This window comes from Cricetulus griseus, chromosome 2 (assembly GCF_003668045.3).
Source record: "Cricetulus griseus strain 17A/GY chromosome 2, alternate assembly CriGri-PICRH-1.0, whole genome shotgun sequence".
Taxonomy (NCBI): domain Eukaryota; kingdom Metazoa; phylum Chordata; class Mammalia; order Rodentia; family Cricetidae; genus Cricetulus; species Cricetulus griseus.
This window is the reverse complement of record NC_048595.1, coordinates 409,797,151-409,815,992: the sequence shown is the minus strand read 5'-3', so window position 1 is coordinate 409,815,992 and position 18,842 is coordinate 409,797,151. Positions and strand designations below refer to the sequence as shown.

Below are 18,842 nucleotides of genomic sequence, written 5' to 3'. Positions count from 1 at the left end.
TAACACAGTAAAGTAGACTTTATCTCTGCTTTCCCATCCAATGACTTCAGAACTTCTTTACCAAGACAAAAAGCATTAAGTGACCGGGCAGACTATCAGTTTAATAAATTCCTCAAATATTCAGAGTTCCTCCTATGTGTGAGGTACTATGCTTTCCTCGGAGATGACAGGGGGAGATCCCAATTATACAACATCATTTCCACTTTTCAAGAAAATGACAATTTCCATCGATTGGGAACTCAAACACTCCTTACGGATTTATTCATGAAACACAAAACTATCAAACTCAAAATTATCATATCAATTTTCAATGAGTAATAGTCTGTCTTTTGCATGTCTAATTTATTCAAAAAATGTATCATAAACTACTGCTTGATGCTACATTTTATCAAGAAGCAAACGTATACTACCAGGAGGCCCAGTCCTCTCCAGGAAAAATGAAACACCATGGGAATGTAAAATCATCGACATTTCATGAGAAAGGTCATAAACACAAGGGCGAAAGATGTGTCCAAATAACCTGAGAAGAATGCCCTAAAACTGTCTACAGGACGTTTTCTTCTTGATCTGTCAGGTGAGCTTCGTGTGCAAGCTAACAACGTTTTCAAAACTGCTCTTTCATGCACACCAGCTAAGGTTTAATCAATATTATTTAGGGGGATATATAGCAGAAAGTGCTGAAGCAGCCAGGAGTGGTGACACAAACTATTAGTCCCAGCGCTTGGGAGGTGGAGGCAGAGGCAGGTGGATTTCTGTAGAAGTTTGAGCTCTTCCCCTGGCTCTGCATTTATTAGCCCTGTGAGACCTTGCAGAAGTCACTTAACATCTCATCTGTAAACACTGATATGATAATAATAACAATTCCATATGGTTATTGTGAGAAATAAATTACCTGATACACATTAAGTGCTCAAAACAATGCCAGACTCAAAGAGTAAGTATTATATAAGTATTTTCTATTATTATAGAGAAAATGTCTCAGTAGGATAGCTTATTCAAGATATTACTGTGTTTTGTCAATTATATTTAAAAAGTGAAAACCGTTTAATTATTGATAGCATTTCCAAATATGTACTATTTAATTGTGGTTCAGAATCAATAACTCCAAAATATCTCAAAACTGGACTTCACCAAAAGCTAAAAATGATTTTGCATCTTGTATGAAAACCTCTAGGGGGAGCAAAAGGTACCATTCCCTTAGAGCAAGGCCCTATCCCCTTTTCCAAAATTTACTCTTGATCAATAAATGAGAAACTGCCCATTTGAGGTCACTGGCTGAACTGTATGTTACGTGGTGACATCCCAAGGGAGAGAGACATCAGGGCACACATGTGGTATCTCTCTGCTCAGCCCAACACTGTAGATGGACTGAAAGGGAGAAGGACAAGTCATTCTTCTGATAAAAATGCCCCTGGCCAGAGCCTGGCCCTGACTCATTCTGAGCCATGGAAGACCATGGCTCCCTCTGGACCTGGTCAGCGGGTATCTGAGTATCACACTTGTCACCAGCCATTAGGCATTAGAGAATGTCTGGGCTTTAACCACACAGGCTCCTCTCCCACTTTAGTTTGAAATCACTTAGGCTTAGGAAAAATTGCCCACAATAAGGTTGGGTCGCAGCTAAGCATAAATGTTCTTGTGTCTCTTTTTGTCTTCTTTGGCCATTTGTCTCCCATGACGTCACATAGAGAAGTGCTTTGAATCTGAGTATCTCTGGTTCCCCAAACTCTCTGTTACAACACAGTCTCAGCACATCTAATCAGGATCTCATACCATACAAAAAGTACAAGCTGGCTGACTTGAACATACTTTCTGGGCTGAGTCCAAGCTTCATCCAGGATTAGCATATTTTAAAAGGCTCTTGGGAAAGGTCAACATAAAAGAATGAACGAAACAGATGTTATCTTGCCAAGGTATTTTGAACTTTAATACAAAGTTGTACAGTTAAGGACAAATACAATCTCCTTGCCTATCATAGCTATAGCCTCGGGCTGTGACATAGCTCATTGGCTGAGACACTCAGCTCCATCTCTGATACTACAACAAAAAGAAAAGAAATCGATACACACTTTCATAATCTATAAATACAAACTCAAAAACACCAAAAAAAAAAACTCGGTGCACTGACTGAACAGTTTAGTTTTTATGTTTGGGATGGATTGGATTGTTTTCAAAATTGTTCTTCCTGGAGAGATAATGATGATATAAACAATGGCTCTTTTCTACTCACATATGGAATCCTGCTTTTCTCAAAATAATGCTAGCGTGATCACAAATAAGTTAAAATGATACTATTCAAAATAAAGCAGATAATGACTCTCTTAAACATACCCACACAAGACATTACAAATAAAATTTTTTTTATTTTAATTTTAAATCCTAGAGACAATTCCAATACTGTCATACTAGAATCTTGTTGCCATTGGTGTTTACTAAAGTACAATACCCAGGCAATACTTACACAAGGCAAAATGTTATACAGAATTTGGCCCTTGGTTATTATTATCGTTATTATTTGCATAAGGTAATCAATCATTAGTTAAAGTAAGCTCAGTTGTGTCTCATTGTGAAAACAGGATTGCAAAGATGAAGTGTGACACAGAGGTGAGTAAGTTCACTGAAACTCCAAACAAGTCTTGTATTATATGATTAAAACATCTGTCAAAACATAAGATTTTGCAAAGCTGACATATTTCACTATAAAAAGATTTATTGTTGCATTACCTTAGATTTACACTGAAAGTCCAATTCAATGACTCCCAGTCCTCATTTCTAACCAATAGTTCACTCAGTGGTAGAATCACAAAGTCGAGTTCAAGAAGCCACCATGACCCCAAGCCACTTTTAGTCATTTAAAAACAGACAGTTTTCAAATATATAATGTTATGACTATGGCAATTTGGATGTTAGGCTTGAATATGGGATTATTGTAATATTCAAGATATTATAAAGCTAAACAGAGATGCTGGGAAGGTGATTCAATTCATTGGGCTCCTCCCTGGCCATTCACGGCCTGATCAGTTGCTGTAGCATTACCCATAAGCACCTAATGGCTTGTTTGTTCAGTAGCACCAAGCTATGTCGCGGCTGTCTCCTGATGTCTTTTCATAATGCCCTGCTGTGCCTGGGGTGTTATTTGGCAATAAATGTTCAGTTGACATTTTACTGTAAAAAATTTAATTGCCTGTTTTCTTCATTGTAAAAGAGAAGGGTTGGGACAACTATTCAGAGGTAATCACAAAATGAGTTTAACTCTTCAGTGGCTATGTAATTGGATTCTATTCTTTAATTGTGAATATAATCTCCAAAAAGAAATGCAAATCTGTAAATCCTAAGACTTATAACAAACATTGGTTAACAGGCACATCTAAAACCTTTCATCAAAATATAACAAGGTATTTTAACTAGGATTTTATTCTTCATTCTCTCAAAAGGTGTTATTAAAAGTCACACCAGAAAAGCACTGAAAGAAGAAACCACTTTGAAGGTGAAATGTGATCATACTTCTAGGGCAATTTCGGAGAAAATAAGCATTGTGATTGAAGTTGTTGGGATAGTTAGACAAAGCCACCTAAGGGAGTCATCTACATGTACAGCTGGCTCACAGTTCAGTGAGCAAACCCCCTGTGGAACCCTGAATGCCATGGCATGCTAACAGCTATCCTCATAGCAAGGCTGGTCAGCTCCTATGAATTGTCAGATATTTTTTCTTTAAAATCCCACCATCAGTTTGTTATTTAAAGATTTTAATACACATCAGTTGTCTTAGTTAGGGTTACTATTGGTGTGATAAAACACCATGACCAAAGCAACTTGAGGAAGAAAAGATTTATTCAGCTTACTCTTTTACAACAATGTTCATCATTAAAGAAATTCAGGCCAGGAACTCAAGCAGGGCAGAAACCTGGAGGCAGGAACTGATACAGAAGCCATAGAGAGGTGCTGTTTACTGGCTTGCTCCCCAGGGCTTGCTCAGCCTGCTTTCTTATAGAACTCCGGACCTCCAGCCCAGGGATGGAAATACCCACAATGGGATGAGCCTTCCCCCACTAATGAAGGAAGTGCCTTACAGCTGGATCCTCTGGAGGCATTTTCGCAATTGAGGTTTCTTCCTTTCAGATAACTGTAGCTAGTATCAAGGTGACATAGACTAACCAGGACATCAATACAGGAACAAAAAAAAAAGTCTATATGTTGATTGATTCCCAGGATAGTCTGCAAAAGCATATATAGCTCTGGCATGCCTAAAAATTATAAGCCATTTAATTTCACATTATAACTGTCTATAAAAATAATGTTCAGGCCGAGCAATGGTGGAACGTACCTTTAATCCCAGCACTCAGGAAGCAGAGGCAAGTGGATCTCTGTGAGTTCGAGGCCAGCCTGATCTACAGAGCAAGTTCCACAGCCTCCAAAGCCACACAGAGAAACCCTGTCTTGAAAAACAAAACAAAACAAAAAAACAAAAAAAAAAAAAACAAAATGTTCAGAGCTCCAATTGATATCCTTTTCATCTCACTCCCCTATAATACTATATATTCATCATGCCAGGTGTCTGTCCCTCTATATCTCAACCTAAAGAAAATACAATTCTTCTCAAAACTCCTTTGTGTTTAGGGACACAGGAAAGAAGTGGGCCTAGGGTAAAACAGGTATGAGCTTCAAAATTGACACCATGCAGAGGTTCGAGTGCCACACGTTGCCAAGTGAACTCCATTAGCCAGTACAACACCAGCCAAACTGCCTGTTCACACACAGTATGGGCCTAACAAAACTACCAAAGGCAGGAAGGGCTGTTATCCCCTTCCTGAGCCATGGAGCTCCAGATATCCTAAACTGGAGACAGAAGATAGAGAAGGGACAACGCAACCTACAAGCCCAAAATTCAGAATCTTCATGTATTCAACTTGTTTCTAACCTAAGGAAGTGTTGAATTGTGAGCTTCCTGTGTCTGAGGACCTGCATGATAACATGGGTGTTAAGCAGACATGGCTTTGAACCCTGACTCTGCCTTGACTTGGGTCTCTCCATATCTCCCGTATGGGAGAGGACTAGCTGTGAGAATATGAAATGTATGACAGGTACTTTGGTATTTAAGACACAGTAGAAAACACTTAATACAAATTTAATTGTCTTTGCCTATCTGATGAGTCATAATTTTGTCATGAGTCAACTGGTACCCAAGGTGCAACTTGGAGGTTACAGCTCGCAAAACCAGATAGGGTAAGGCAGGCCATGGTAACACGTTAATGAGGCATGGACAACAGCAATATTAATCATTCCTTTTGATGCTTTGTTGTGTGTTTCAGATCCTCATTCCTAACACCGACCTTCATCCAACATGCCATGTAGTGAAATGGATGTAAGAGTCTGCTCTTCCTTGCCTGGGCTCTATATACTTAGAATCAAAAGAAAATAGACAAAAGAAGAAATCATCAATATGTCATTGGCACTGAAATGAATTGCTTTCAAAATATGTATGTATCTCAGTTCCCATTATCTAATAAAAAGAAAAGGCTACACTGTTTCTTATTTCTACAATATTATAGTTATGGGGCTATTGACTACAATTTAAAATGATACATATTTTAAGTATTAGGATATTGACACCAAATACTAGATAAGCAATCTAATTTCTTCATTATAAATATATTCAAATACAAAAACAATACATTAATATTAGATATTTAGCTGTTAGCATTTTTCTAACTTTTCATCTTAAATCACATATCAAGAAGAAAACAAGATAGACTCAATGAATATTAAGGTATATTATATACAATTAGCAAAAAATGAAGCATTTATCAATGGAAGTTCTTTAGAAAATAACCATATAGGAAAAAAAGTAAATGGACTACAGAGAATCCAGCTAAATTCTTATGGTATTAAAAGAAAAAACTAAGCCTGAGAGTATAAAGGAAAAACCTCAAAGGCAGTAGAAAGACTTAGTGGTGATGAGTACAGATAAACAGTGTAATTGTTTCCATCAGCTCAGAAGGAAATTGTTTTCTCAGCTATACACATGTTTTCAAATTAGGAAAGGCAAATTAACTGAAAATATTCTTGTAATTAATATACAAGGAAGTCTGTTTTCTGGCAGGATAGAGGAATGCATTATTCTGATATAATATTCATGCTAATAGAGAATTAGCATTATGATAATTAAAACCAATAATCTAAGTCAACCTGAAAAGAAGTCATAATTTCATGGAATTATTGGGGTGCAGTAAGAAGTAGGAGCTGAGGCCCTGTTGCAGGAAATAAATCACTTTCCTTAAAATGTTAGCCTTGTCCTCGGTCCCTCCTTCCCTCTGCCTCCTGGCCACCATAAAGTGAACAGCTATTGCGCACTATGCTCTCATGCTATGGTGTGCTGCCTTGTGAACATAGACAGTGATCATGGACTGAAATCTCTGAAACCATGAGCCAAAGTGAATCTTTCCTCCTTTGGTATTTCTAATTATCATAATGACAAAAACTAACACACATTTTGTATGCCTTTTTAGAAATTCTCACCATTGCTACATTAAAGTAGCCAAGACATGTGATCAAAGATTCAAGATCTAAATAAAAATATTCTTGACCTCTGAAAGATTGGAATAGAACCTACCTGCCTCTTGCTCCTAAGAAGAAAAGGAAGACCACTGGGGACAAATCCCAACAACTGCCACCTACCAGTTACCAGACCTGAACTTTAACCTTAGTCAATCCTCTAGGCATCAAAAATGTTAGATACAAATTTGAAGGTATGAAGCCAATATAATTCTAGCCAAAATTCATTGTACATATTTAGGGCCTCAACAGTTAACATAGCTATAGATACATATGCCTACAAGTGACTGGACTATTTTGGAAGGATGCATAAGAAAATATTAATAGCTATAGGGTTGGCTATGTAAGTGGAAGTGTAGAATAGCAAAAAGTCCTACCTTTCACACTCCTTTGAAATGTTTAATTGTTTTAAGTCTATGTTTATTTTTTCAAATAAATCTAATTTAAAATAGTTCCTCTAATTTTGCAATATCTTTAATTTTAAAGACCATTTATTGAGTGTGTAATTCACCATTAAATGGAGAAAATGTAATACTCTGCTATCTTCCTTTTTGTCACCAAAACAAACTTCAAAGCAAAAGAGGCACTATTACTCAGTGATAACCCTTATGAGAACATAAACTGCATGCCATTCATATAGTCTGGGGTCGGGCCTTGTTTATTTTGAGACCAGGTATGGCTGTGTACAGGAGGCTACATTTGAAAAGGAAGATCCTCCTGTGTCAACCTCCGGAGTGCCAAGTCCCAAGCTTGCATGACTACATCCCTAGGATTTCAAAACTGCAGAAGCACACCTGGCAGCACAGAGCAATTTCAGAGTGATAAACTTGCTGCAAGAATTTGCATAGTCCTTATACTTCGTGACATGTATTTTTCACATCATTATAAAGAACCACTGCTTTTATCGTCATGTATTTTAAACTACAGTGCCTACCTTATTACACACGGGTCCTCATGTAGGATCAATTGCTTATAATCCAAATGTACCTGTTTCCTAATTATGATACTATTGTTTCGAGACAACATGATTTCTGTATTATTAAGAGGGCTGTTTCCCTTTTGTCCAAATTTACATCCAGAGTATAATTCTCTTTGCACATTATGAAAAGGCCACAAAATAAACTACTACAGGTTACTTGAAATTACCATTCACTTTTAACACAGAAATCTCCCTGTAGCTTTGGAATTTCCATGGGTCCATGTTTGGGGGCGGGGAAGCATAGGGCTTGGAGTTAGGTGGATGTGAGCACAAACTGCGGTGCTGGTAGCTTGGGAAAGAAGACACTCATTGCACAGTGGCTGCTTGCTTTAACTCTAAGCAAGCTTTCTGAGTCTATGAGCCTACCCAGCAAGTCAGTGTCCTCTCACTGTCCTTGCTTCCAAGCCCTTCGTTCACTGTCGTCTGTGGTGTGTTGTGTGTATCCGCATATGGATATGTATTCTCACTGACTGGTCTACTTTAATCTCACATGTACGCAGTAATCACATGGATCTACACTAAGAGGCCCTCTTCCAGAGCCAGTGCCGGGGTCTTACCTGAAAAAATTTACTTCAAAGTCATGCGCCCAAAAGATGAACTTTCAAACAAGGGAAACAAGTCCAAAGTGGAAGGTGGAAATAAATCGGGGCGAAGAAAGGTTTTCAGTTCCTTGGCAGATGGATAAAGGCAAATCTTCTAGGGGTGCTAGGGGAGTCTGGGAACATTTTCCCGGATGTGTGTTTTCTGCAGCGCGAAAACTCTGAGCTCTTCCTTCAACCTTTCTGTGCTGCAGAGTCCGCTGCAAACTCTGCCTGCCTACCTGCAAAGTTCAAACCTTTCAGGATTTCAGCACCATTTGTGTCTGGGGGAGATTTCCCACACACACTTGAAAGTAAGCTGTGCTTTGCCTTTGCTGTTCAGGAAAAGCCAGCCCTCGGCCGGAGAATGCACAGCCACCCCGCAGGTCTCTGCATTTATCCCAAGTCCTCTCCCTTCCTCCTCCCATCCACCGGTTTGTGAAGCTCGCTGAAAAAAATGAGGGAAAGCATCCATAAAACCGCAGAAGCGCAGAGCGCAGAGGGGAACTTTTCCCCGGGCTGTCAGAGGGGAAGTCACTTCTGCTTCTCAAGGCCAAGAGCTGAGTCTGGGAACCTCCGGACTAGGCAGGAAGGTTTGGCAGTGAAAGAGGTGGGAGAAAACAATGCCCAGCCTGCTATGCCTGGGGCAATGAACATCCTGCCGGGGTCCCCTATCTCCCCAACACCCACACCCATGCTCTGGGCTGCTGCGGCTCCGCTTACCTTGATGATGCTGCTGCGTCTGGGGGTCGCTCGTGCAGCCTCCAGGAGGCCGGCCTCGCTGTCCCCGGGGGCTCCCGCAGCGCCTGGCAATGCGACCCCGCTGCGACGGTCCCTCATCCGGCCACCCGAGACCGCGGGTGCAGCGTCCCCGGAGGCAGCGTCGGCGGCGACTCGGGGGTCGTCTTCGCCTCCGGCAGCGTCGAGAGGCGCCGGACCCTCCCTGCCAGCCGCGCCCTCAGCCATGGCCAAGCACGTTTCGGGGACTCCCGGCGAGACAGCACGACCGACACCGGGTGTCCAGCCCCTGGCACGGGTGCGCTCGGGCACCGGGAGGAAGCCCCGCTGGACTTTGTCTCAGCGCCGGACGGCGGCTGCAGCAGCAGCCGCAACTTTGTAGAGAGGAGACATCGCGGAGGCAGAGGCGTCCTCGGGCTGTGGTCCAGGAGGTCAGCCGGCCGGCGGCGGGGGCGGGGAGAAGATGCGAGCGGGAGGGAGAAGCAGGAGAAAAGCAGCGGGAGGTACCGGAGGAGACGTGATGCAAACGCCCGCTCGGCGCAGACAAAAGGCGGCGGGCGCCCGGCCAGGAGCCTCCGGAGCTGGGACGCGCGCCGCCGCCGGAGCGGTGACTGCAGACGGGTCACCCGCCACCTGCCCGCCGACGCGCGCGGGCGGCCCCAGGAAGTGCGGCGGCGGCGGCGGCCTCCACTCCGCTCGCCTGTGACACGGAGGGAAGACTTGTTTTGACAGCCCGTAGGGATTGGCAGGCGCCTGGACCTCTCAGGAGCCGAGGCTCGCCGGGGGGGTTCGGCTCGACCAATCCTCACTGCGGAGGGGTGTGCCCCGAGCGCGAAGAATGGAATGTGTTCTGGAGCTCCTTGCCCGCCCGGCCCCGCTCGCCCGCTCGGTACTAGGCGAGGGTGCGCGCGCCAGTGAGCGCACCCTCAGGCACTCAAAGTACATTTTAGGAAGTTTAAAAATGCTAAAGCAGCCTGAAGGTGCACCGAAAATGAGGCTTGGGGCATGGGGGCAGGGAGAAGCCGGAGGAAACACTGCAAAACAGAAAATCTGGAAGAAAGAGGGTGTTAAGTGAGAATGTCAGAGTGTTTGGTGTGGTGGTGACACTTGGCACGGCCAGGAATTAAATACAGGCTCTCCTGCCAATCCTTAGAAGTCAAGTTCATGCGGAGATAAACTAGGGTTTACTAGAACCCTGGAGTTCCACAATTTGCTTCAGGTTCTGTGAGCGGATTCTACCTTCACTCTGCAATCTGACTAAATATGACAAGGAGTGGGAAGAAAGGGGTAAGAGGAAGCAGAACAGCTAAAACCCTGGGGACGTCACCTAAGGAAACACCAGTAGGATGGAAGCCACAAAACTACAAGGTCACTGGCATGCTTAGTCTCTACCCTAAAACGTTCCTATATCACAAGGGTTTAGCCTGATTTCTGCGTCTAATTCTAAATAAATCCGTTTTGCACCTTCCACCAAGATAGTGACCAACAGGAGAGATCTTTGTGTGGAGCAGGAATTCAATGGAATTAACCACACCACGAGCAAATGTGGACAATGGCTCTAAGGTCCCTAGAGAAGACAGCATTTTTATTTAAAAAAAAAAAAAATGGGAGCACTGAGGTCTGTATTAAACCTCACTTGGAGCATTAAATGTATTTCAATTACTAACTATTTCGTAATTCAAGGTTTTGTTTTTCCTGACTCTGCCAAGAGTACCAAGGAATTCTTCAGCCCTGCAGACCTGGAAATTTACTAGAACCCTAGCATTTTAAGGATGCACTGGGTTCGTGGGAGACATCTAGGACAGCTTTTTATTTAACAGAAGAAATGAGCTTTGTCTAAGACTGGTTAGTGCAGACACTGACATTAGTTCTGCTACCCAGCTCCTGGAAACATCTCTTCACTTTTTTATCTAGATCGCCTTAGGCTACAAACAGTCAGAACTGGATAGGGCTCTTGGGAAGATTCATATTTGACATTTACCATCTTCTGGGGGAGACTGGAAAGACCTGAATGTTCCTTTTCTTCAATGTGCTAGTGATGAACAGCAGCTCTGGTTTTAGAAGCAACACCGCCCTCTAGTGAGATGATGAGAACTACATCCAAAATAGCAAGTGCTAGTTCACAACTGTGATATATAGAAAATATTTTTATTTTGTCCTCAGAAATATAACCGATTTTAGGCTATTATTTTTCTGGTACTCAGTCATGTCTAACTTCTGTCTTTTACAGATTTCCACGTTTCAGTTTTCTCTGTTTCTTTAATCAAATTTCCATTTGTGAATTGTCCTTTGAAGATGGTGAAGCTGCAGTTATCTTACTGGTCACCTTCTGATACATTATTTACCAGCATTTCCTGGCCCACAGGTTTGTGTGTCTTTATACTCATTGTAAGGTATTAAAATTAGTATCATCTAACAGTAAAGGTCAGGACTTTCAAATAAAGAAAGGCCAGAAAGTAAAGCATATGGTTTGCAAAATGTTTTGTCTCAATTCCAAATGTCCGAGCTGGACTCTCGTATCTCCTCTTCACTAGCAGTCTTCCCTCATGCCTTCTGTGAACACAAGTGCACCGGAATTGATAAAGACTGAACCTCTCTTCATGAAGATTGTCTTACTCACTTGGCCTTAAGAAAATTAAAATATATGTAGAGAGGGTTTTTGTTTGTTTGTTGTTCTGTTGTCTTCTACAATTTTACATTTTAAAAAACCTGCTGCATGCCTGCCTACCTCACATAGAGTAGAAATCTGAGAAAGAAGAGATCAAGGTCAAAATTTCCCTCAAGGGCATTCTCCCAATGCAGTAAAAACTCCTAATAGGTCCCAACTCTTAAGTGTCTATCACCTCCCAAGAGAGCAAAGATGCAGGCTGAACCTTTAATACATGGGGTTTGGGAGACATTCAAGATCCAAACCATAGGTTAAATGAAGCAAGATGCAGGCTGAACCTTTAATACATGGGGTTTGGGAGACATTCAAGATCCAAACCATAGGTTAAATGAAGCTGATGTCACTACCAGAGGTCCTCGTGACTCATATGAATGGTGCTGGGTATGTAGGATTGGTTTTTCAGTCTCCAGGACTGCCATGACTAAACGGAACTTGCATATTATAAGAAATACAAGCAGTAGGAAGGTCACAGGCTTTGAAATCACCATCTAGGGCACAATGATTCCCTTGCTTTTGATCTGGTTGTAGTTTTCAGCAAATGACTTGAAACTTAATTTTTAATTATGTTTTATTCATTTAACTTGGACATGTGCATGTGGGGGGGGGCGTTATATGGTAACTTGCAGGAGTCGGTTCTCTCCACGTGGGTCCTAGGAATTAAAATAAAGTTGTTAGGGGTGGTGGTAGGTACTTTCTTCCACTGCAGGCCTCTACTTGAAACTTAAGTGTAGTTTCCTTAGCTGTAAAGTGGAGTTCACATTTGTTTGTTTTTTGCTTTTTTGTTTTTCAAGACAGGGTTTCTCTGTGTAACAACCATGGCTGCCTTGGAACTCACTCTGTAGACCAGGCTGGCCTCAGTTTCAGAGATCTGCCCGCCTCTGCCACCACCTGGAGAATTCAGAATTCATTATAGAGGATCATCTGACACATGGAAGGGGGTTATCAAAATGAGTCTTCCCGCTGTACCTTCTCGGAAATATAGGAAGTCTTTGTTTCCTCACTAGCTATTTCTTAGGTCCTGAGTTCTGAAGTGACTTCCCTAGATGAGCGGCATCAAGCTGACCTATCTGATCTTCAGCTTTTGCTATGGAATAATCTTTTTGTACATTGTGAATATGTCACTTTGATTGGTTTAATAAAAAGCTGAATGGCCAATAGCTATGAAGGTTTTTTAGGGCAGAGAGAACTCTGGGGAAAGGGGGGGAGTCCCAAGGAGATGAGTCTCCCAGCTGCTACCTGAGGGCTTGGGCCACCATAAGCTAAGTTGTGTGGTGGTTTAAGATTTTGCTCATGCAGACAGAAAAGGCTACAGATATGCAGTAAAGCATGTTCAGCCATTAAAAATAATAATAAAACCTCTTAACAGGTTACAGTGTGTTTAACAATGTAAGTAGGCTTAAGAAAAAAAAAGAATAAGGATATAGTCAGAAAAATAGTTTAAAATAATAAAAAAGCCTTTAAAGAGAGAAGTAAGGCAATAAAAAAAAGAATAAGCCACATTAAGATAGAAAATACTCAAGGAATCTGGATCCTATATGTCATTAGGTTGTCTTTAAACTATTTTGTTTTTTAAATTGCTGATAAGAAAATGACAGCTGCTGGGAGACATGGGATTGTGAAAGGTATTGCAAAATTAGACCAGCCTAGAAACTTTAAGAAGGCCTTAACTTTAAAATGGAATTCAAAAAGTGTATTACTTTGGGGAAGAGGTTATGCCTTTGTTTCCACAGAAAATGAAAGGCTGTGAATTCATAATTTAGATAGAGATCAGATTTAATCAGAGAAGACCCTCTGAAAAATCTGGCTACAGACATAAAGAGATAAACATTAAAAAATTACAAGATAAGTGACATATATTTTACCTGCTCAAACATAAAGCAAAAAATCCTCTCTGGCTAGCTCCATACTCTGTTAATGTAGATATGCATGTTACCTTTGAAAGTTTGTGTGTTTTCAGAGCAAGGGGATCAGAACCCAATGAAAACTGGGTGTCCCAGGTGATCCAAAATCTCAGAGAATTAATTAGAAACAAGCCTAAGCTATCAGCCAAGCTTTCATAATTAGATCTCCATGTGGTTATTTGGGAGCTAGCTGGTCAGACAGAGAAAAACTTGATACAACTTTCAGCTATATATTTTCAAGTTGATTAGACCTGGCTATGTGTCTGTCTAGTTGTCATTCAGTTGCCTCAGATTTCTAGTTACTCTAACTTACACATGCTCTCAGTTTGTTTTCCCATGCTTACTCTGATCTTTTATTTCTACTCTCTAGTGAATTCTAGGATCCTTGAGGATTAGATCCTACTTTGTAGGAAGCGACAGAGTCATTTTTTAACCAAAGTGATTGCTTTATCTAAATGAAATACTACAGAAATCTTCCTGTGAATATCCTTAGAACACCTGTTCTATCTATGCCAGGCAGTTCTGGGAACTAGAGATACACTAATGATTAAAATTAACAAATTTTTACTTCTCAGAAATATTACACACTGTATTTCAAGGAGACAAATAAAGGTCAGTATAACAGACTATACAATTAAGTATCCCCACAGACAGGACACCCTATTACACTCCCATCTTCCAATTGCCAACAGGATTCACAAAAAGAAAGGAGGCAAAGACTGTCGGTGAAAATAATTCAGCAAGGGCATTATGAATATAGGGGTAAGAATGTGATCATAGTTGGCTGGCTTAACTTAATACGCCCCTTCTCAAAGTCTTCAAAGTAGCAAAAGAAGAGACTTGTCTTTGGGCAGCATACTCTACCATGAGTTCCACACCTTAGGTCCAAAGCAACAGGTTATTAAGTCACAGACTGAAATCTCCAAAACTGTGAAATAAAGAACTTTTTCCACATGTTGATTTATTTAAGTTATCTAATACAGTGTTTGAAAGCTGATTAACACAATGTGTATGTTATCAACACAACCAGTTGACAGGTGTGAGGAAACATATATTCTCTCATCTACCTGTTTATGATACTTCAATGTGATGGGCCAGTTTTCTTGATAAACTCTACTGAATGTGATGCAGGAAGAATACAGCACTTTCAGTTACACCAACTCAACTGAGTCACGGTCCTTTCCAATATACACCTTAATTGTTGTGATTTACTAGGACGAGAAAACAAAATTGGTAGGATAATTGTAGTAAAACTATTAGAGAAGAATAAATACAGAGTAAAAAAAAATAAGCAAAACATAAAGATTGTTCATTGTTTGAAATTTTAAGACACATTGTTGATTCTATTAGGAATTAAGTAGGAAATTGCAGTATAAAAATACAAAAATCAACATTTTTTTCAAAGTACACATCTATGATAAGCCTCACAAGAATGGTAAGTTATAAGTAGTTTATAATATTTATAATATTCCAGTTTAATCAAGATATGTTTTGTTGCAGTTAATATTCTTCAGTGTCGGGTAACTGCTACTTCTCTCCGATATGAGGAAAGCCCTACCAACTGCAGAATGCCCAGGCCTCTTCCCATAAGCACAATATATCCACTCTAATCTAATCTAAGGCTAAGATACACTATCAGGAGCCCTAGGCCAGCCATCTGGGAACCATCTGTACATGCAGAGCAAACGCCTTTTAGAAACAGACAGGCAGTGTTGACTTATTTCCTATGTGTTAACTTACTTTGGCATGGATCATGGAGTGCAAGTTCATGCCATGGCTATCTTCCCACTGATGCAGAAGCCACAGAGGCATTCATGGAAAGCACCACTGAACCATGTCAATAAGACCTCTGTGAGAACTTGTTTTATTTGACAACTAGCACCTCTTCTAAGTATACAATTATTACAAAGCTCTTCAAATCAAACATAAATCCAATGTCCAGTGCTGTCAATTCAGAGCAAATAAACAGCAGTTTCCCTTCTCCCCATCCCAGGTACACACCTCAACATCTGCATATCTCAGGGGAATATTCCTCCAACTTTTGCCAAGGCATAGAATTTACCAATGCCTTTTAGCAACATAGACCTCACTAGAAGATAATACAGTCATTTCTTTCTCTGAACATTCTTTTCTTTTGGTCATGATAAATTATTCTCACACCTGTTTTATAAATCTTATTGATACATTCTACATCACATCTTTTGGGAGGAAAAAGCATTAAAAAAAGAATTGTAATGGAGTTTTTAGTCAAATGATAAAACAGTAGTAAAGTCTCATTTCCTTTAGGTTCATTTTGACATCTTACTTATTTGTGGGTGTACAGGGGTTCTAATGTGGAGGTCAGCCGACTATTTGCTCCTTCTACCATATAGGCTCTGGGGAGTTGCAAGGACTTCGAGTAAGCACCTTTACCTGATGAACCATCTCGTCAGCCCTAAGGAATGTTTTCTTTGGTAAAGCCTTTTTTTTCTAAGTTTTCTGAGATATAGCTCTTTTGTTAACCATAATATGTTTGTATACTTTATAAATGAATTCCTATAAAATATTTTTTAAGAAAAAAATCCGTTGAGGCCAAATGTCTGGTGAAGCTGGATGGCCAGCATTTGTCTGTCATTAATCCCTGTGAGTCCTGATGTTCCCACTCGAGCTGAGTCACATGGGTCACCATGGATACAACCGCCTCTACCCTTGGCCTACAGTAAAGTAGCAACAGATGTTGAACCACACTTAGGACTTGTGTCATTCTCTATATAAATTGTGCTGGTTAAACAGTTCAGATAGCATCACACTTGTCTGTGAAAGATTAAACGGTATATTCCAGAAACAACTCAAATACTAAGCATCAGCGAAGAATCTGAATTTACCCTGTGAAGTAGTATGATACAGACAAGCATTGTTCGATGTTATATTTCACATAATGAGAGTGAAGAGCTTTTTCATCCAACTTTACCCTATCCAAAATGGGATTTCAAAAACTAACCTGAGAAGAGTGGACCAGCCCAGACCAGAAGGCCCACCCAGAGTCCGGACATACCTCACCCCTCTCTACACCCTGCCCTCTGTGCGGCGGTGGGTGCCCTAGCCTCAGGTGAGCGCTGGGCGCTGCTCTGCCCCCCCCAACTTCCTCCATCATTCCCTGCTCGCTTCTGCCTGAAACACCACCCCACCCCTACACCCCACACCCCACACCCCACACCCCACACCCCACCCCCACACCCCACACCCCACACCCCACCCCCACCCCCACCCCACACCCCCAACCTGAGTCCGGACATAACTCACCCCTGTCTACACCCTGCCCTCTGTCCTGCAGTGGTGCCCTAACCTCAGAGGGTGCACGAGCCTCCGGGAGGTCCACCATGAGTCTGAACACACCCCACCCTTGTCCACCCACCACCCTCTTCGATCCCACTACCACCAGAAGCTGAGCCACCTGCACTCACTGGAAGAAGGGATGGGAAGAAGACAGAATAAGAACACACCCAACAACAGAAAAACCAATATGACAACACCACAATCTAGGGACTCCACACCAGCAAGATCTGAAAAGCCCAACACAGAGCATGAAGAAGAGATGGACCTCAAAAATTATCTTAGGAAGATGATAGAGTCCTTTAAAGAGGAAACAAGAAAATCCCTTAAAGAAACAGAAGAAAAAACAAGCAAAAAATTACATGAGATGGAGGAAAAGACAAACCAAAGAATTCAAGAAGTTAACAAATCTCTCAAAGAATCTAAAGAAAGCCAAGAAAAAACAACCAAACAAGTGAAGGAAGCACTCGAAACAGTTCAAGGCTTGAAAGCTGAAATAGAAACAATAAAGAAAACACAGAATGAGGGGATGCTGGAAATAGGAAGGCTGGATAAACGATCAGGAACTAATGATGTGAGTATAACCAATAGAATACAAGAGATGGAAGAGAGAATCTCAATTGTTGAAGACTCTCTAGAGGATATACAGTCATCGACCAAAGAAAATCTCAAGTCCAACAAATCCTTAACACAAAATATCCAGGAAATATGGGACACCATGAAAAGGCCGAACCTAAGAATAATACGAATAGAAGGTGGTGAAGAAATACAGCTCAAAGGTACAGAAAACATATTCAACAAAATCATAGAAAACTTCCCCCAAACTCCAGAAAGATATGCCTATGAAACTACAAGAAGCTTACAGAACACCAAACAGACTGGACCATAAAAAGAAGTCCCCTCTGGGCTGGAGAGATGGCTCAGAGGTTAAGAGCACTGACTGCTCTTTCAGAGGTCCTGAGTTCAATTCCCAGCAACCACATGGTGGCTCACAACCATCCATTATGAAATCTGGTGCCCTCTTCTGGTGTGCAGATATACATGGAAGCAGAATGTTGTATACATAATAAATAAATAAAGTCTTAAAAAAAAGAAGTCCCCTCGACACATAATAATCAAAATACCAAACTTCAGAATAAAGAGAAAATATTAAGAACAGCAAAGGAAAAAGGCCAAGTAACATATAAAGGCACAGAATCACACCCGACTTCTCAATGGAAACCTTGAAAGCCAGAAAGTCCTGCATCGATATCCTACAAACACTAAGGGAGCATGGATGCCAACCCAGACTACTATACCCAGCAAAACTTTCAATCACTATAGATGGAGAAAACAAGACATGACAAAACCAGACTTAAACAATACATATCCACTAATCCAGCACTACAGAAAGTTCTAGAAGGAAAACTCAAACCCAACAAAGGTAACTACACTCACAAAAATATAGGTAATAGATAATCCAATTCTACCAAACATGAAAAGAAACAGGAGGGCAAAATCCACACACAATGACACCACCAACAATAAATCCAAAACAAACAAGAACAAACAATCAATGGACATTAATATCCCTCAATGTCAATGGTCTTAACCTGCTCATAAAAAGATTCAGCCTAACAGAATGGATACGAAGACAGAATCCATCCTTTTGCTGTATACAAGAAACACACCTCAACTTCAAAGACAGGCGTTACCTCAGAGTAAAGGGATGGGAAAAGATTTTCCAATCAAATGGGCCCAAGAAACAAGCTGGTGTAGCAATCCTAATATCTAACAAATTAGACTTCAAAGTAAAATCAATCAAAAGAGATGAAGAAGGACATTTCATACTCATCACAGGAAAAGTCCTTCAAGATGAAGCCTCAATCCTGAACATCTATGCCCCAAATACGAAGGCACTCACATTTGTAAAAGAAACATTACTAAAGCTCAAACCACACATAAAACCACACATACTTATAGTAGGAGACTTCAACACGCAGCTTTCACCACTAGACAGGACCAGCAGATGGAAACTTAAACAAAGAAACAAAGGATCTAACAGAAGTTATGACCCAACTGGGTTTAACAGATATCTATAGAACATTCCATCCAAACACAAAAGAATATACCTT

General features: G+C 41.0%; 1 protein-coding gene across 1 annotated transcript in view; it reads right to left on the bottom strand.

Annotated features, from left to right (window-relative positions):
- The window catches only part of Plcl1 (phospholipase C like 1 (inactive)), a 318,390-nt gene extending 308,844 nt beyond the window's left edge, over window positions 1-9,546 (bottom strand). The window contains exon 1 of the mRNA XM_027396911.2: window positions 8,833-9,546. Within this exon, the coding sequence (XP_027252712.1) occupies window positions 8,833-9,075 (243 nt within the window). The 5' untranslated portion in view covers window positions 9,076-9,546. The remainder of the gene's footprint in view (window positions 1-8,832) is intronic.
- Between the last annotated feature and the right edge of the window lie 9,296 nt (window positions 9,547-18,842).